The 18,908-nt window shown below is 42.4% G+C and overlaps 1 protein-coding gene across 1 annotated transcript in view; it reads right to left on the bottom strand.

Moving 5' to 3' along the window:
* Window positions 1-17,167: 17,167 nt before the first annotated feature.
* The window catches only part of TBC1D5 (TBC1 domain family member 5), a 603,675-nt gene continuing 601,934 nt past the window's right edge, over window positions 17,168-18,908 (bottom strand). The window contains exon 23 of the mRNA XM_044293280.1: window positions 17,168-17,932. Within this exon, the coding sequence (XP_044149215.1) occupies window positions 17,639-17,932 (294 nt within the window). The 3' untranslated portion in view covers window positions 17,168-17,638. The remainder of the gene's footprint in view (window positions 17,933-18,908) is intronic.

The following is an 18,908-nucleotide window of genomic DNA, read 5'->3' on the forward strand; positions in this document are numbered from 1 at the left end:
GCATAGTCTTAAATAACTTTTTTCCTTAACTTTTTAAACTATTCAATAGTCCCACAAGGGGGCTATAAAAGGCGATCTTTTGATCGCTTCTAAAATACAATGCACTATTCCCATAGTGCAATGTATTTTATTGTCAGTGCTATGCTGACTTTCACCAGCAGGCTGCAGAGAGGCACAGCCAGATGGGAAATGCTGGAGGCAGGCTTGCCTGTACTGGCATCGGCACCCAATGATCTAATTTGCGGGGTGCCAATGGGAGAAAGAGAGGTAGTCCACTCCCTCTGCAACTGCTTAAATGCAACGTGCGCCATTGCCTGTGGCATGTAAGGCGTTAAACAGCCTGGATCGGCACACCCGCCGGTCCGGGCTGTTAGAGCAGGAGAGCCAAGACCTTGCTCTCCACTGCACAGGAGACCTGTTCAGTGCTTAGACTGGTTAGCCTTAAAAAGGCTTTGGCACAGCCTAAGGCCCCTTAGTGCCCACCGTAAAAGGGCATATTGGTGGTCAGTAAGGGGTTTAAGAGCAAACCATATCTAGACATCCCTGCTATGGGGAACTGCAGCCACAGTCTCGAAGAGTTTGACATATAGTAATAAAATCTGTGCAGTCCATTAAGATCTCTCACAAATGTATCCAATTCTTCACCTAGAACACATCTAAATCCATGTGTAGTTTTAGTTACACTAATTATTACACCCCAATGATATGGGCATATTCTATGCAGCCTGCTGAAGACCACCATGCCCCTGAAGGCTTGACTTACTATGCTCTGAACAGCGGGATTGTACAGCTTGTGTCACAGACATAAAACATTGTGCCAGCGGGGGAGCTTTATAAAGTAGACTAATGGCTCTAATGTCTCTTATTGTACAAACAGCCATCTATCTGCAAGGAAAAATAGTATTTATCCGCCTCAATGTTTTTCTTTCAGAACAATTATCTGTAAGTGAAATCATTTCACAATTCATATTGAATGGCCGTAAATAACGCAACATAAATGAGCTTCTATACAGAGGCAGCAGTAACTGGTGTAAGCTATTACTAGCTACAATGGATAGCTTATCACAGCAACATTATGCACTTTAAACAAGATTTATCAAGACTGGCATCTCCTACGCCAGTCTTGATCTCCTGCGAGCATCTCTGGCGCCAGAAAATCCAAACTATAGCAGCTAAGGGCTGTTACAGCCTACAGCTATAATTTATGCCAGTTTCTGTAGTAAATTATAGTAGATCTGGTAGATCTAAGCTCCATCCCGTTTTGACTTTTTAGAAAAGTGGTGAGAAACACAAAAAAGTCGCAAATTATGTCACAAATATGGCATGCACCATAATTTGTGACTTCTAAAGGGACATTAATTTGTGTTGAATGTAGTCATTTTCATAACTTTTATATTTTTATTAAACAAAAACTGAAGAAGGCATCAAGCCTGAAACCTAGCAATGACGGCTGCTCTACCATGCCTGGGGTTAGCGGCTCCATGACACCATGTCACTAGTGACAACAAAACTTTTATTCAGTGGGTGTCATTTACTAATGACCGGCATTTAGCACACTGCTCTTGGTAAGCACCCCAATGGCGGAAGATCTGACCTATTTGGTAAGCCAATTTGGAAATGACCAAAACAGATGAAAAATGTGCATAACTGAGCATAACAGATGCTTAAAATACAGGATTGTATTTTATTTTTATTTTTCTGTTCTTCTGATCTGTTCTTCTGATGGACCAGAACGGAAAACAAAATGGTGATGTGAACTCGGCCTAAAAGGCACACACTACTAAATAAATTTGGCACAGCTTCTGATGTCTGTGTGCCAGAACAGAAATCTACTTAGTACATGACCCCTATATTTACTTTCTTTTGCGTCCCTTTTCATTTAAAACAAAGTACTACTACAAGCCATTGAGACTATGATACTGACACTGATTTCTGTTGGGTACCTAGAGTACTAACATGAGAAGATAGAGAAGGTAGGTACCAAAATATACAAACTTTCATAGAATATAAAAAGGTCCATATATATATATATATATATATATATATATTCTTTTTCTTTTATATATATATATATATATATATATATATATACACTACAGACCAAAAGTTTGGACACACCTTCTCATTCAAAGAGTTTTCTTTATTTTCATGACTATGAAAATTGTAGATTCACACTAAAGGCATCAAAACTATGAATTAACACATGTGGAATTATATACACAACAAAAAAGTGTGAAACAACTAAAAATATGTCATATTCTAGGTTCTTCAAAGTAGCCACCTTTTGCTTTGATTACTGCTTTGCACACTCTTGGCATTCTCTTGATGAGCTTCAAGAGGTAGTCACCTGAAATCTCTGGTCTTCCAACAGTCTTGAAGGAGTTCCCAGAGATGCTTAGCACTTGTTGGCCCTTTTGCCTTCACTCTGCGGTCCAGCTCACCCCAAACCATCTCGATTGGGTTCAGGTCCGGTGACTGTGGAGGCCAGGTCATCTGGCGCAGCACCCCATCACTCTCCTTCATGGTCAAATAGCCCTTACACAGCCTGGAGGTGTGTTTGGGGTCATTGTCCTGTTGAAAAATAAATGATGGTCCAACTAAACGCAAACCGGATGGAATAGCATGCCGCTGCAAGATGCTGTGGTAGCCATGCTGGTTCAGTATGCCTTCAATTTTGAATAAATCCCCAACAGTGTCACCAGCAAAGCACCCCAGCACCATCACACCTCCTCCTCCATGCTTCACGGTGGGAACCAGGCATGTAGAGTCCATCCGTTCACCTTTTCTGTGTCGCACAAAGACACGGTGGTTGGAACCAAAGATCTCAAATTTGGACTCATCAGACCAAAGCACAGATTTCCACTGGTCTAATGTCCATTCATTGTGTTCTTTAGCCCAAACAAGTCTCTTCTGCTTGTTGCCTGTCCTTAGCAGTGGTTTCCTAGCAGATATTCTACCATGAAGGCCTGATTCACACAGTCTCCTCTTAACAGTTGTTCTAGAGATGTGTCTGCTGCTAGAACTCTGTGTGGCATTGACCTGGTCTCTAATCTGAGCTGCTGTTAACCTGTGATTTCTGAGGCTGGTGACTCGGATGAACTTATCCTCCGCAGCAGAGGTGATTCTTGGTCTTCCTTTCCTGGGGCGGTCCGCATGTGAGCCAGTTTCTTTGTAGTGCTTGATGGTTTTTGTGACTGCACTTGGGGACACTTTTAAAGTTTTCCCAATTTTTTTCGGACTGACTGATCTTCATTTCATAAAGTAATGATTGCCAATCGTTTTTCTTTACTTAGCTGCTTTTTTCTTGCCATAATACAAATTCTAACAGTCTATTCAGTAGGACTATCAGCTGTGTATCCACCTGCCTTCTCCACAATGCAACTGATGGTCCCAACCCCATTTATAAGGCAAAAAATCCCACTTATTAAACCTGACAGGGCACACCTGTGAAGTGAAAACCATTTCAGGTGACTACCTCTTGAAGCTCATCAAGAGAATGCCAAGAGTGTGCAAAGCAGTAATCAAAGCAAAAGGTGGCTACTTTGAAGAACCTAGAATGACATATTTTCAGTTGTTTCACACTTTTTTGTTATGTATATCATTCCACATGTGTAATTCATAGTTTTGATGCCTTCAGTGTGAATCTACAATTTTCATAGTCATGAAAATAAAGAAAACTCTTTGAATGAGAAGGTGTGTCCAAACTTTTGGTCTGTACTGTATGTATTCAGACCCTTTGTTATAACACCTGAAATTTAGCTCTAGGGGCCTAACATTTCTCTTGATCATCTTAGAGATTTTCTACGACTTGATTGGAGTTCAACTGTAGTAAATTCAGTTGACTGGACATGATTTGGAAAGACACAATCCTGTCTATATAAGGCCTCACAGCTAACAATGCATATCAAAGAAAACAAACAAGCAATGAAAGAAAGAACCTCCTGTAGAGCTCAGACACATGATTGTATGGAGGCATAGATTTGGAGAAGGCTACACAAAATTTCTGCTACACTGAAAGTTCCCAAGAGCACTGTGGCCTCCATAATTCTTAAATGGAAGATGTTTGGAACCACCAGTACTCTTCCTAGAGCTGGCTGCCCCACCAAGCTCAGTAATCAGGGGAGAGGGGCCTTGGGAAGAGAGGAAACCAAGAACCCAATGGTTACTCTGACTTAACTCCAAAGATCTTGTGGGCAGATGAGAGAAACTTTCAGAAGGTCAATAGCAGTGCAGCACTCCATCAATCTGGGCTTTATGGGCAGAAAAAAAGCCTCTCCTTAGTAAACACATGGACGTTTTCATAAACGCCTCTAAAGGACTATCAGATTGTGAGAAAAAAAGATTTCTCACAGTCTACAAGATTTAACTTTTTGGCCTCAGTTCTATACATAGTGTTTGGAGTAAATCAGGCACTGCCTAATACCATCCCTACAGTGAAGCATTCTGGTGGCAGCTTCCCCCTGCAGAGGTGTTTTTCAGGAGCTGGCACAGAGAGACTGGTTAGAGCTGAGGGAAAACTGAATAGAGCAAATTACAGATATATTATAGTTAAACCTGATTTAGTGTGCTCGGGGCCTCAGACTGGGCCAAAGGTTCCTCTTCAAACAAGACAATGACCCTAAAATTCTTTAAAATATGTTTAAAGAGGACCTTTCACCAGAATAAAACTTCTAAAGTAACTATACAGGCATGTAGAGCGGCGCCCAGGGACCCCCCTGCACTTACTGTTATACCTGGGCGCCGCTCCGTTCTCCCGTTATTGCCTCCGGTATCTTCACAGTTAGGCTCCACCCAGGGGAACCTGCCGGCGCCTCCTTCTCCCATGCTGCAGCGCTGGCCAATCACAGCGCTCAGCTTATAGCCTGAGAGGCTTTTTTCTCTCTCAGGCTATGAGCTGAGCGCTGTGATTGGCTAGCGCTACAGCATGGGAGAATGAGCCGACGGCAGGTTCCCCTGGGTGGAGCCTAACTGTAAAGATACTGGAGGCAATAACGGGAGAACGGAGCGGCGCCCAGGTATAACAGTAAGTGCAGGGAGATCCCTGGGCGCCGCTCTACATGCCTGTATAGTTACTTTAGAAGTTTTATTCTGGTGAAAGGTCCTTTTTAACATAAAAACATGATTTAAACAATGATACATTCCTTATAACCGTGGTGAAAAAAATTATTGTCAATAGCTCTATGAACAAATACAGCATGGAGTAGCATTTAGGAATCAGACCCTCTGATTTCAGAAGCCTGGGCGGTATTCATAGTTCTAGTCAATTAAAAATGACCCTAAAGGTCAGGCACACTAGTAATATACATATTAAAAGCCATAATTCTCCCAAGAGATTCACTAGAATATTTATAAACCATAATAACAAATGAGACAATAAAGTATAAAGTAGTCTGAATACGTTGCAGGGCAGGCATCGGCAGGACGCTTTCAGAAGTACGGTATATTATATACTTTGTTTTTCACTTAATGCGTTTGACATTAATGAAAATGCAAGTAATTTACTAGGGCTAACTACACAGCATCAGTGAACTGCGGCTCAAAGTAAACTGTAGAGAAAATAGCAAGTTTACAAGGTAGCACACGATTTGTGAGCTTAGCACACTGGCACATAATAGGGTACGTGGGCAGCCTGTGAAAGGAAAGCTTGCTTGCTGTTCTATATTGGCCTGTATTTGACATGCAGCGTTGATGTTAGCTATGCCCCGATCTGTGGACATTAGTAATGAAATAGTATGTGTTTTGGTGGGAAAGATAGTAACTGGGGATTTAGTAATGCTATGTATAGCTTTGTCCCTCTAGCTAAACCCATAATTTCCCATGTTTTCTCTCACTTGGCTTGTGGTTCGCGTGCAAAGACGGAATCAAAGCAATTCAAGGCAGTTCTATGCATATTAAAGGGAATCTGTAACCACCAACCTCAAACTAAATTAAACTGACATGGGAGATGTGTGCTTGTCAGCACATGAAACCAGTTCTGCGCTTGAATCAATCAGTCCAGCGAGCTGCAGTACCGTACAGTGCATGCGCCGATCAAAGAGATGCACACATTGCTGCAAGATTTCAGGGACAGGAGTGATTACCTGTACACTGCCCCCTGTCTGTCAGTCAAAGAAAATGAGTGGAGTCTTAGGTGCAGTAGCACCAAGGGACAAAATTGCATAACATTAAAAGGCTATCTATAAATGGAAACCCAGGAAATGTCGGAAAAAAAAATGTCAGGGGATCGGTAAGGTGTCAAATGGTTCGTTATTTTGTAAAATTCTAAACTGTTTTCAAAATTGATTTAACCCGTAAAGGACCCTCAGACCAGTGCCGTACATGTACGGCAGGCTGATTGGGCGGGTGCAGGAGCTGCACCCGCCAAATCAGCGGCATGGACCTGGCAGTCACTGACAACCGGGCCCCTGCTGCATACATCGGCATCGGTGAACACACAGATGCCAGAATATTAACCCCTTGTATGCCACGGTCAAAGCTGACAGTGACATGCAGAGGGTTTGTGGAGGGTACGGGTGCCCTCCGCATCTCCATCGGGTCCCCGTGCGGCATTGACGGGGACCCAATGGCAGAGAAGGCAAGCCCAATGCCTTCCATAGGCATCGGGGCTTGCCTTTTACAGAATCTTGTGAGATCCAGCCCTTAGGCTGGGTCTCACAGGCAGGATGTCAGCATAAAAGCTGACTGCCAATGCATTACTGCATTGCAGAGGGGATAAGACCCCAGAAGTTGAAGTCCGAGAGTGAGACAAAAATAAAAAGTAAAAATAAAAAGTGTTTTTCATAATAAAAAAAGTTTCAAGTAAAAGAAATTAAAAAATCCAAAAATAAAAACATAAAATTGTAAAAAAAAAGAAAAAAAAAAAGAAAACCAGACATATTGGGTATTGCCCCCTCCAGAACGACCAGCTATACAAAAATATCCCATGATCCACCCCCTCACCTGAACATTGTAGAAAAAATAAAATAAAAACTGTGTTAAAACAATCATTTTTTTTGTCACTCTACATCACAAAAAGTGCAACGCTTAGCGATCAAAAAGGCCCCCCAAAATAGTACCTATCAAACCGTCACCTTATCACGCACAAAATGAGCCCCTACATAAAACTATTGGGCATAAAAAAAAAAAACTATGGCTCTCAGAATATGGAGACACTAAAACATGAGTTTTTTGTTTCAAAAATGCTTTTATTGTGTTAAAAGGGAAAAAAATAAAAAAGTTTACACATTAGGTATCGTCGTGTCCGTAATAATCAGATCTATTAAAATAGAACATGAACTAACCCCTGAGCCCTTAACTAAAAATGAGATCTTAACTAAGACAATCATTTAAAAAATAAAAAAAACTATGGCTCAAAGAATATGGAGACACCAAAACATGATTTTTTTTGTTTCAAAAATGCTTTTATTGTGTAAAACTTAAATAAATTAAAAAGTAGACATATTAGGTATTGCCACGTCCGTAATGACCTGCTGTATAAAAATATCACATGATCTAACCCCTCAGGTGAACAACGTAAAAAAATAGAAAAGTGTCAAAAAAGCTGTTTTTGTCACCTTACATCATAAAAAGTGTAATACCAAGCGATCAAAAAGTCATACGCCAAGCAAACCATTATCTCATCCCGCCAAAAATGAGACCCTACCTAAGACAATCGCCCAAAAAAAACCAAAAAACTATGGCTTTCAGAATATGGAGATTTTTTTCAAAAGTGCTTTTTTATGTAAAATGGAAACAACCCAAAAATATTGTCATATTTGGTATTGTCGTGTCCGTTGTTACAACCTGCTGCTATTTTTTGCTACCTTGCCTCACAATAAATGTAATATAGAGCAACAAAAAATTGTACCCTAAAATAGTACCAATAAATCTGCCACCTTATCCCGTAGTTTCCCAAAAAAGGGTCACTTTTTGGGAGTTTATACTCTAGGGGTGCATCAGGGGGTCTTCAAATGTGACATAGCAACTTAACCACCTCCGGACCGCTGTACGCGTATATGCGTCCAGGAGGTGGTTGCTTTACTCCTCCTGGACGCATATACGCGTCTTCTCGCGAGACGCGAGATTTCCTGTGAACGCGCGCGCACAGGCGCGCGCGCTCACAGGAACGGAAGGTAAGCGAGTGGATCTCCAGCCTGCCAGCGGCGATCGCTCGCTGGCAGGCTGGAGATCCGAATTATTTAACCCCTAACAGGTATATTAGACGCTGTTTTCATAACAGCGTCTAATATACCTCCTACCTGGTCCTCTGGTGGTCCCTTTTGTTAGGATCGACCACCAGAGGACTCAGGTAGGTCAGTACAGTCCCACCAAACACCACACTACACTACACTACACCCCCCCCCCCCGTCACTTATTAACCCCTTATAAACCCCTGATCACCCATGATCACCCCATATAAACTCCCTGATCACCCCCCTGTCATTGATCACCGCCCTGTCATTGATCACCCCCCTGTCAGGCTCCGTTCAGACGTCCGTATGATTTTTACGGATCCACGGATACATAGATCGGATCCGCAAAAAGCATACGGACGTCTGAATGGAGCCTTACAGGGGGGTGATCAATGACAGGCGGGTGATCACCCATATACACTCCCTGATCACCCCCTGTCATTGATCACCCCCCTGTCATTGATCACCCCCCTGTAAGGCTCCATTCAGACGTCCGCATGCGTTCTGTGGATCCGATCCATGTATCCATGGATCCGTAAAAATCATGCGGACGTCTGAATGGAGCCTTACAGGGGGGGTGATCAGTGACAGGGGGGTGATCACCCTGATTACCCTGATCACCCCCTGTCATTGATAACCCCCCTGTAAGGCTCCATTCAGACGTCCGCATGCGTTCTGTGGATCCGATCCATGTATCCATGGATCCGTAAAAATCATGCGGACGTCTGAATGGAGCCTTACAGGGGGGGTGATCAGTGACAGGGGGGTGATCACCCTGATTACCCTGATCACCCCCTGTCATTGATAACCCCCCTGTAAGGCTCCATTCAGACGTCCGCATGCGTTCTGTGGATCCGATCCATGTATCCATGGATCCGTAAAAATCATGCGGACGTCTGAATGGAGCCTTACAGGGGGGGTGATCAGTGACAGGGGGGTGATCACCCTGATTACCCTGATCACCCCCTGTCATTGATAACCCCCCTGTAAGGCTCCATTCAGACGTCCGCATGCGTTTTGTGGATCCGATCCATGTATCCATGGATCCGTAAAGAATCATGCGGATGTCTGAATGGAGCCTTACAGGGGGGGTGATCAATGACAGGGGGGTGATCAGGGAGTCTATATGGGTGATCACCCCCCTGTCATTGATCACCCCCCTGTCATTGATCACCCCCCCCTGGTAAGGCTCCATTCAGACATTTTTTTTGGCACAAGTTAGCGGAAATTTTTTGTTTGTTTTTGTTTTTTCTTACAAAGTCTCATATTCCACTAACTTGTGTCAAAAAATAAAATCTCACATGGACGCACCATACCCCTCACGGAATCCAAATGCGTAAACATTTTTAGACATTTATATTCCAGACTTCTTCTCACGCTTTAGGGCCCCTAAAAAGCCAGGGCAGTATAAATACCCCACATGTGACCCCATTTCGGAAAGAAGACACCCCAAGGTATTCCGTGAGGGGCATATTGAGTCCATGAAAGATTGAAATTTTTGTCCTAAGTTAGCGGAAAGTGAGACTTTGTGAGAAAAAAAAAAAAAAAAAATCAATATCCGCTAACTTATGCAAAAAAAAAAATATTCTAGGAACTCGCCAGGCCCCTCATTGAATACCTTGGGGTGTCTTCTTTCCAAAGTGGGGTCACATGTGGGGTATTTATACTGCCCTGGCTTTTTAGGGGCCCGAAAGTGTGAGAAGAAGTCTGGGATCCAAATGTCTAAAAATGCCCTCCTAAAAGGAATTTGGGCCCCTTTGCGCATCTAGGCTGCAAAAAAGTGTCACACATGTGGTATCGCCGTACTCAGGAGAAGTTGGGGAATGTGTTTTGGGGTGTCATTTTACATATACCCATGCTGGGTGAGAGAAATATCTTGGTCAAATGCCAACTTTGTATAAAAAAATGGGAAAAGTTGTCTTTTGCCAAGATATTTCTCTCACCCAGCATGGGTATATGTAAAATGACCCCCCAAAACACATTGCCCAACTTCTCCTGAGTACGGCGATACCACATGTGTGACACTTTTTTGCAGCCAAGGTGGGCAAAGGGGCACCTTTCGGATTTCGCAGGCCATTTTTTACACATTTTGATTGCAAGGTACTTCTTACACATTTGGGCCCCTAAATTGCCAGGGCAGTATAACTATGCCACAAGTGACCCCATTTTGGAAAGAAGACACCCCAAGGTATTCCGTGGGGGGCACGGCGAGTTCCTAGAATTTTTTATTTTTTGTCACAATTTAGCGGAAAATGATGATTTTTCTTTTTTTTTCTTTTTTCCTTACAAAGTCTCATATTCCACTAACTTGCGACAAAAAATAAAAAATTCTAGGAACTCGCCATGCCCCTCACGGAATACCTTGGGGTGTCTTCTTTCCAAAATGGGGTCACTTGTGGGGTAGTTATACTGCCCTGGCAATTTAGGGGCCCAAATGTGTGAGAAGAACTTTGCAATCAAAATGTGTAAAAAATGCCCTGCAAAATCCGAAAGGTGCACTTTGGAATATGTGCCCCTTTGCCCACCTTGGCAGCAAAAAAGTGTGACACATCTGGTATCGCCGTACTCAGGAGAAGTTGGGCAATGTGTTTTGGGGTGTCATTTTACATATACCCATGCTGGGTGAGAAAAATATCTTGGTCAAATGCCAACTTTGTATAAAAAAATGGGAAAAGTTGTCTTTTGCCAAGATATTTCTCTCACCCAGCATGGGTATATGTAAAATGACACCCCAAATCACATTCCCCAACTTCTCCTGAGTACGGCGATACCAGATGTGTGACACTTTTTTGATGCCAAGGTGGGCAAAGGGGCACATATTCCAAAGTGCACCTTTCGGATTTCACCGGTCATTTTTTACAGATTTTGATTGCAAAGTACTTCTCACACATATGGGCCCCTAAATTGCCAGGGCAGTATAACTACGCCACAAGTGACCCCATTTTGGAAAGAAGACACACCAAGGTATTCCGTGAGGGGCATGGCGAGTTCCTAGAATTTTTTATTTTTTGTCGCAAGTTAGTGGAATATGAGACTTTGTAAGGAAAAAAGAGGAAAAAAAAAAAATCATCATTTTCCGCTAACTTGTGACAAAAAAAAAAAAATTCTAGGAACTCGCCATGCCCCTCACGGAATACCTTGGGGTGTCTTCTTTCCAAAATGGGGTCACTTGTGGCGTAGTTATACTGCCCTGGCAATTTAGGGGCCCAAATGTGTGAGAAGTACCTTGCAATCAAAATGTGTAAAAAATGGCCTGCAAAATCCGAAAGGTGCACTTTGGAATGTGTGCCCCTTTGCCCACCTTGGCTGCAAAAAAGTGTGACACATCTGGTATCGCCGTACTCAGGAGAAGTTGGGGAATGTGTTTTGGGGTGTCATTTTACATATACCCATGCTGGATGAGAGAAATATCTTGGCAAAAGACAACTTTTCCCATTTTTTTATACAAAGTTGGCATTTGACCAAGATATTTTTCTCACCCAGCATGGGTATATGTAAAATGACACCCCAAAACACATTCCCCAACTTCTCCTGAGTACGGCGATACCAGATGTGTCACACTTTTTTGCTGCCAAGGTGGGCAAAGGGGCGCATATTCCAAAGTGCACCTTTTGGATTTCACCGGTCATTTTTTACACATTTTGATTGCAAAGTTCTTCTCACACATTTGGGCCCCTAAATTGCCAGGGCAGTATAACTACCCCACAAGTGACCCCATTTTGGAAAGAAGACACCCCAAGGTATTCTGTGAGGGGCATGGTGAGTTCCTAGAATTTTTTATTTTTTGTCGCAAGTTAGTGGAATATGAGACTTTGTAAGAAAAAATAAAAATAAAAAAATCATCATCATTTTCCGCTAACTTGTGACAAAAAATAAAAAGTTCTATGAACTCACTATGCCCATCAGCGAATACCTTAGGGTGTCTACTTTCCGAAATGGGGTCATTTGTGGGGTTTTTCTACTGTTTGGGCATTGTAGAACCTCAGGAAACATGACAGGTGCTCAGAAAGTCAGAGCTGTTTCAAAAAGCGGAAATTCACATTTTTGTACCATAGTTTGTAAATGCTATAACTTTTACCCAAACCATTTTTTTTTGCCCAAACATTTTTTTTTTATCAAAGACATGTAGAACAATAAATTTGGCGAAAAATTTATATATGGATGTCGTTTTTTTTGCAAAATTTTACAGCTGAAAGTGAAAAATGTCATTTTTTTGCAAAAAAATCGTTACATTTTGATTAATAACAAAAAAAGTAAAAATGCCAGCAGCAATGAAATACCACCAAATGAAAGCTCCATTAGTGAGAAGAAAAGGAGGTAAAATTCATTTGGGTGGTAAGTTGCATGACCGAGCGATAAACTGTGAAAGTAGTGTAGTGCCGAAGTGTAAAAAGTGCTCTGGTCATGAAGGGGGTTTCACCTAGCGGGGCTGAAGTGGTTAAAGAGGACCTTTCACCGATTTTTACACTGTGAACTAAGTATACAGACATGTAGTGCGGCGCCCGGGGATCTCACTGCACTTACTATTATCCCCGGGCGCCGCTCCGTTCTCCTGCTATGCCCTCCGGTATCTCCGCTCACTAAGTTATCGAAGGCAGAGTCTTCCCTTGTTCTTCTGTAGCGCTGGCCAATCGCATTGCAGAGCTCACAGCCTGGGAATAACCTCCCAGGCTGTGAGCTCTGCGCTGCGATTGGCCAGCGCTAGAACAGAACAAGGGCAGACTCCGCCTACCATAACTTTGGGACTGAAATCTCTGCCTACTATTACTCAGTGAGTGGAGATACCGGAGGGCATAGCAGGAGAACAGAGCGGCGCCCGGGGATAATAGTAAGTGCAGTGAGATCCCCGGGCACCCCTCTACATGTCTGTATACTTAGCTCACAGTGTAAAAATCGGTGAAAGGTCCTCTTAAAAATTATCCCAGCGAGGGGGCGTGGCCTGACCGAGCTCGATGGCGGCTGCTTGAGAACAGAGCTCCTGCCACTAGATACCGATTCAGCACATTTCTGTGCACCACCCGACTAAAGGGATGAAGATTCAACCCAAAGACTCGTCAAGAACCACCACTGAGCAAAAGAAAGACCTCCCACAGCACTTCGATATGGAGAAGTTCCTCCAGAAGCTGGCTTCTCAGTTACCCGCGCGCACAAATAAGATGGAGCTGAAGCGAGGTGGGGAAGAAGAAGCGGCTGGAGACGCAAGCTGTGCAGCGGTTCATGAAGAATCGACTGAGGTGAGTGGTCTGCACGCAGGGGACAACTCAGCGGCACTCACCCGAGATTTTCTGGAAAGCCTCTTCACAGGGCTTTAGCCCCGATTGCAGCCGATCTCGCCACTATAAGGGCGGAGGTCCGCCATATTGGAGACAGAGTGGAGTCCCTAGAACAAGCCCAAGACGCTTGGATCTCCTTCAACATAGCGGTTAAAAGCTCACTGGGCTCGCACACTAGAGCCATGAACAAACTAGCTAACAACTCTTTACCTGCGCAACTGATTGCCGCAGCAAAGCTACTTATTCCAAAATACTGGTTATCTAAAGAGACACTGAGTCTGAGAGAATGGGCTATTAAGGTTCAGGAGATTTATCAGCTGGAGGAACTTATTAGTTGGTAGACTCTATAGGTTTCTTTTAGCCTGGGAGAAATGGAATGAGTGGTATAGGAGCTACGTCAGTTGAGAGTTGTGTATGAGTACACACTTAATTATGCACCTGGTATTAGGACTGGGTGGCTCCCTGGTACACACTTCTCACATGTTTTAGTTGTAGAATACACCCCACTAATTACCGGATGAGAATGAGGTATAATGGCATTCTGCACATAGTAGTCAGCTTTTCACGGATTTGCCTTAGCTAACATATACAAGCCATGATTGTGTCATTTTCCTGTGTCATTTATTTTTTACAACTAATTACCTTGCTTACATCACTTTTCTGTTATGGCACTTAACAATTAATGTGATCATTAAGGATTATGGAGTACTTCTTGTTATTCATTGTTTGTATACCTGCAAATGTCATGTCAATTGATGGAAATATTTGTCAAAATTGAAATAAAGATTTGACAAAAAAAATAAAAAATATCCCAGTGAAATCTGCCCTCCAAAAACCACATGGCGCTCTGCTATACGCCCATACTGCAGGTTACGACCACACATAGGGTGTTTCTGTAAACTACAGAATCAGGGTAATAAATATTGAGTTTTGTTTGGCTGTTAACCCTTGCTTTGTTACTGGAAAAACCACTTACTTTTAGCTGATGTGACACACCACTGAAATCAGCATTTCTGTCACTACTTTATACTGCCCTGAGTACGGTCAGCATAAAGTTGATGACAGGTTCCCTTTAAGGCTACGTCTACATGACAACATTTGTCGCGCGACAGATAGGGCACAACTACACTGCAACATTTGTAGCACATCTCGAATGGATTTTCTGTGACTGTTGCGTTGCAGTCGCAGCATGTTGCATGTAGCAGTGCAACACCATAGACTGCCATTATAAAAATTGGCGCGCGACAAATGTCGTCATGTAGACGTAGCCTAAATGGGGAATCTGCCAAAAAAGTAAAGACTTGGCAATTGTTGAGTGGCTATTTTTTCAACTATTATATTATATATTGGGGTAAGTTACAGACCAGCTTTTATTAGAAAGAAGTGTATAGAACATAAAGAGTACCTGTCCTTGTGAATCAGTTTCCATTCACTTGTCATTGCCTGCACTGGATCCTGGAAAAGGGCAAAACAAGCTGTCTTGGTGCCAAAGTCAAAAGTTTCAGAGTGACACCATCCCCCGGCATATTTCCTGAATTTAATTCAGCATGATAAATGCCGGGTGGAAAATTGTTCAACTGACAGTTATCATCTTTGATTCACCTAATAATGTGCGGATCTGTCTCTGCTGTACACGCATGTTATGTCTGTGTGTATAAAACCCCTCTACGTGTGCATGTATGTCCTTTTCATTTTAACTAATTTCCCTATGTCGACTATTTCAAACCAAAATCCTTCCACCCCGCAGCTCTCAGTGTAGGGACTGCCACCCTACCACAAATTTGCAGTACAGACTAAATGTGTGATGCTTACAGTGGGTTACTCTAGTCTGCTCTAGTACAACAGGTGAAGTTTCTTCACCTCACCTTTAACACACAGAAAATATTTCAAGCGACTGTACATGATTATAAACATGCCGGCTCTTTTAAGAATACATGTAGCTCACCACCTGGATGGAGACGAACTGCAATACTGGGAATAACCTCTGGACTGGTGTGGTGCTGTTTTCCAGGAAGAAAGCAACTATGTATATATATATTTTTTATTCTGGACATTGTATCGTGTTAATAAGAAAATCAACAGAACCCACTATAATCTCCATAAATGAGAGGTAAGGGGGATCCAATGTTCAAAATGTAGTATTTTTCTGTTGCGCTATATATATATATCAATATACATACATACCCCTCCTCATTGAAATTGCTACACTAAGAAGGACATATCATAAGATTAGGCAAATAGAGAAAGTAGCAGGTGTCACTAAGATCTTAAAATGATTAGATTTTCAAGCACCTAGCTCCAATATGTTGCACGTGGGAGGTGCATAAAAGCCAGATTGAAAGCAAAGTTTTTTAGCTACATGAAACCTCAAAAATCTGATCAAGTCATGCGGGATGATTGTGTGGTGGGGCAGAATCCTTGAACTCAGAGACCTCTAGCGCCTAGGCTGAGATGTCAGTATTGTTCAATGTTGTGTGTCCCATCAGTTGGGAAAAGTACGACAAACTGGATGACAGCAACAGATGCACAGAGGTCTATCCTCTTCTGCTTTTGTCTTGGATGCAATGATAACTGGAGACTGGAGATTGGTCTGGCGACCACATGGGCAACGCCATGAAGAGGCCTTCATAATCGAATGTTATACTGGTTTTACGCTCAGGATTATGATGTGGTGTGGCATAATGTAGGGCAGCCAAACTCCTATAGAGTTAATTTCAGGTACACTAATGGCTCGGTGTTACATTGATTTGGTATGACCGTTTTTCAAAAGTGTCCCATGAGCTCTCAATCAACAGGACAATAGCAGGCTTCACGTGCTACTGTGAGCAGTCTAAATGTACAACCATGGCGAACAGCGTTTCTGGATTTGTCTCCCATTGAGCACATCCAGGAAGTCATTGGTCGGCAATTGCAAAAGGAGCTGCCAGCAGCAGATCTTAATGATTTGCATGCCCATTTAGCGTGGCAGCGTATTCCTGAGACAACCATTAACAACCTCATTGGTAGCATGCAAAGGCATGTAAGAGTGTGTATTTCTGCACGTGGCACTCACACTCGATACAGAATAAACTGAAATGTTTAGAATATTCTGTTTCCGTTTTTAATCATTTGCATATCATTAACATGTCTATCCATCTTGAGATTTTCATAATTCCACAACTTTTAGTTATTAGTGTTGCAATTTCAATGTTGAGGAGTACATATTACAGAATATATATATATATATATATATATATATACTGTACATACTAAGTCTATATGGATGTATGTATTACATGTTTAGATGTTACTTATTATGTCCCCTTTCATTCTCCTTAAAGGGGTTTTCCAGGACTAACTTACTGATGGCCTATCCTTAGGATGGGTTATCAATAACAGATTGGTGGAGGTCTGACTCCCAGCACCCCTGCCAGTCAGCTGTTTTTACTAGCACAGCAATGGAAGCAGGCACTGGAACTACACTGTGTAGTGGCCGTGCCTAGTTATACCAGGTAAAGCCCCTACACTGTACTGTGCAGTAACCAGGCAGAGTACACAAAGTACAGCGCTCTGTAGTTATGGTGCCTTGTACCGATGCTGTCAGTGGAAACCCCACCCATCTGATTTTGATGACATCATAAGGTAGGTAATCGATAAGTTAGTTCTTTATTGGGTTTTACCAGACAAGACAGCATTGACAGTAGAACGCTCCAGGGAGATCTATAAAATATAGCATACATGAAATAGTCTTTATTTACTTTATTAGTTGAACACATACTTCTGTTGGCATTATTGACATCGTTTTTTTAAGTACCATTTTACTAGAAAACCTTGATTTTCCTAAGCTTGGTTAGGCAACCAGTTGCTCTCCAGCTTCTGTAGAACTATCAGTCCTTGCAAGCACCGTCATTCATTGTAATCAAAACCAGCGAGACCAACACTGTCCTAGCATGAATTAAAGCCATAACTTGCATTCTGTATCCAGTAAACATATCATATAGTGGTAAATATAAACAAAAGGCAATAATGACAATGGCTATATTCTCTGTTATGTCAATTGTTACTTTGTGCTCCGATTAGCAGCTTGCATAAATGACAAGATCTGGCTCATCCTGCGGCTCATAGATAATAAAACTACTCCCTACATATATTATGAAGGGTGTTTCTCATTTTAGAAAGTATAAAAAAAAATAAGAAAGAAAACAGAGATAACCATTAAATATCTAATGGGCTAACAATGGTGAAGTCAGAATCTTTGCTGCTGTTGTTGCTGTCATCATCTGGGCTAGAGCTGAGGATACTTGAAGGTGTGTTTCCATGCATAAGAGGGTCAGAAAAGGTCAGTGCATGGGATGAAGGTTCTTTCTTCTGTTCCACAACTTTATGTTTCTGCATTGTTTCTTTTGACTCCAAGTCATGGTCAGAGCCACTGCTGCCATCTTCCTTGGGAATCAGGATATAGTCATCTGAGTGTCGAGACTCCGTGTTTCCAGACAAGTCATCTTCAACCTAAGATAATATATTAGTTATGTTAACAAGCTGTACAATTTTGTTGCTGTTGTTTTATATTTTAAGATTTAGATATACATACAATAAATACAGTATTTATGTAGACAAAAGTGTGTCTAAGGCCTACAAAATTGAATCTGCCAGCACAACTCCTGGTGTCCATGGCTGTGTTTGGTATTGCAACTCATGCCTATTTACAGTAGGTGAATGGAGTTGCAATACCATAGACCAGACTGAAATGGTTTCTGGGAAAAACTGACCTATTTTCCAATCCTGGGAAATGTCTTTATGGGTAGATGGTTTTCTCGCTGTACTTCATGGCTTTAGACAGGCCTCCAGGCCAGTATACTGTTTTTATTATAAGGCTATCTTCATATGTCGCACTTTTCTATTTTTCAGCTTTGGTATAGGAACAGAAAAACCTAAAAAACAGTAGTGCCAGATCCAGCATATGTTGGATACCAAATGGCACTCAACAGATCGTACCGACTGTAAGGGCCCATTCACACGACCGTATGAACGGATCCGCATCCGTTCCACATTTTTGCGGATGGTATGCGGATCCATTCATTTCTATGGGCTCTGAAAAGATGCGGACAGCACACCGTGTGCTGTCCGCATCCGTAGTTCCGTTCCGCGGATCCGCAAAAATAAATTCACATGTCCTATAGTTGTCCGCATTAAACGTTCCGTAGCCCCATTCAAGTCTATGGTTCCGCAAAAATGCGGATCATACGGGAGTGCTTCCGTATGGTTTCACGGAAGAACGGATCCGCATATTTGCGGATCCGCAAAACACATACGGTCGTCTGAATGAGGCCTAATGGGGTTCCTTTGGGTTTGGAACCTCTGCCACAGAAGAATCTAGCCTAACTCAGAATGAATACAACAAACATTCCTCAGTTCCCTAAATTGCTCCCTGAAGCTGCAATGTATACTACCATGTAAAATAAAGAATATATTCTTGAGTAAGCTG

Source organism: Bufo gargarizans, chromosome 5, assembly GCF_014858855.1.
Source record: "Bufo gargarizans isolate SCDJY-AF-19 chromosome 5, ASM1485885v1, whole genome shotgun sequence".
In the NCBI taxonomy this organism is placed as follows: Eukaryota; Metazoa; Chordata; class Amphibia; order Anura; family Bufonidae; genus Bufo; species Bufo gargarizans.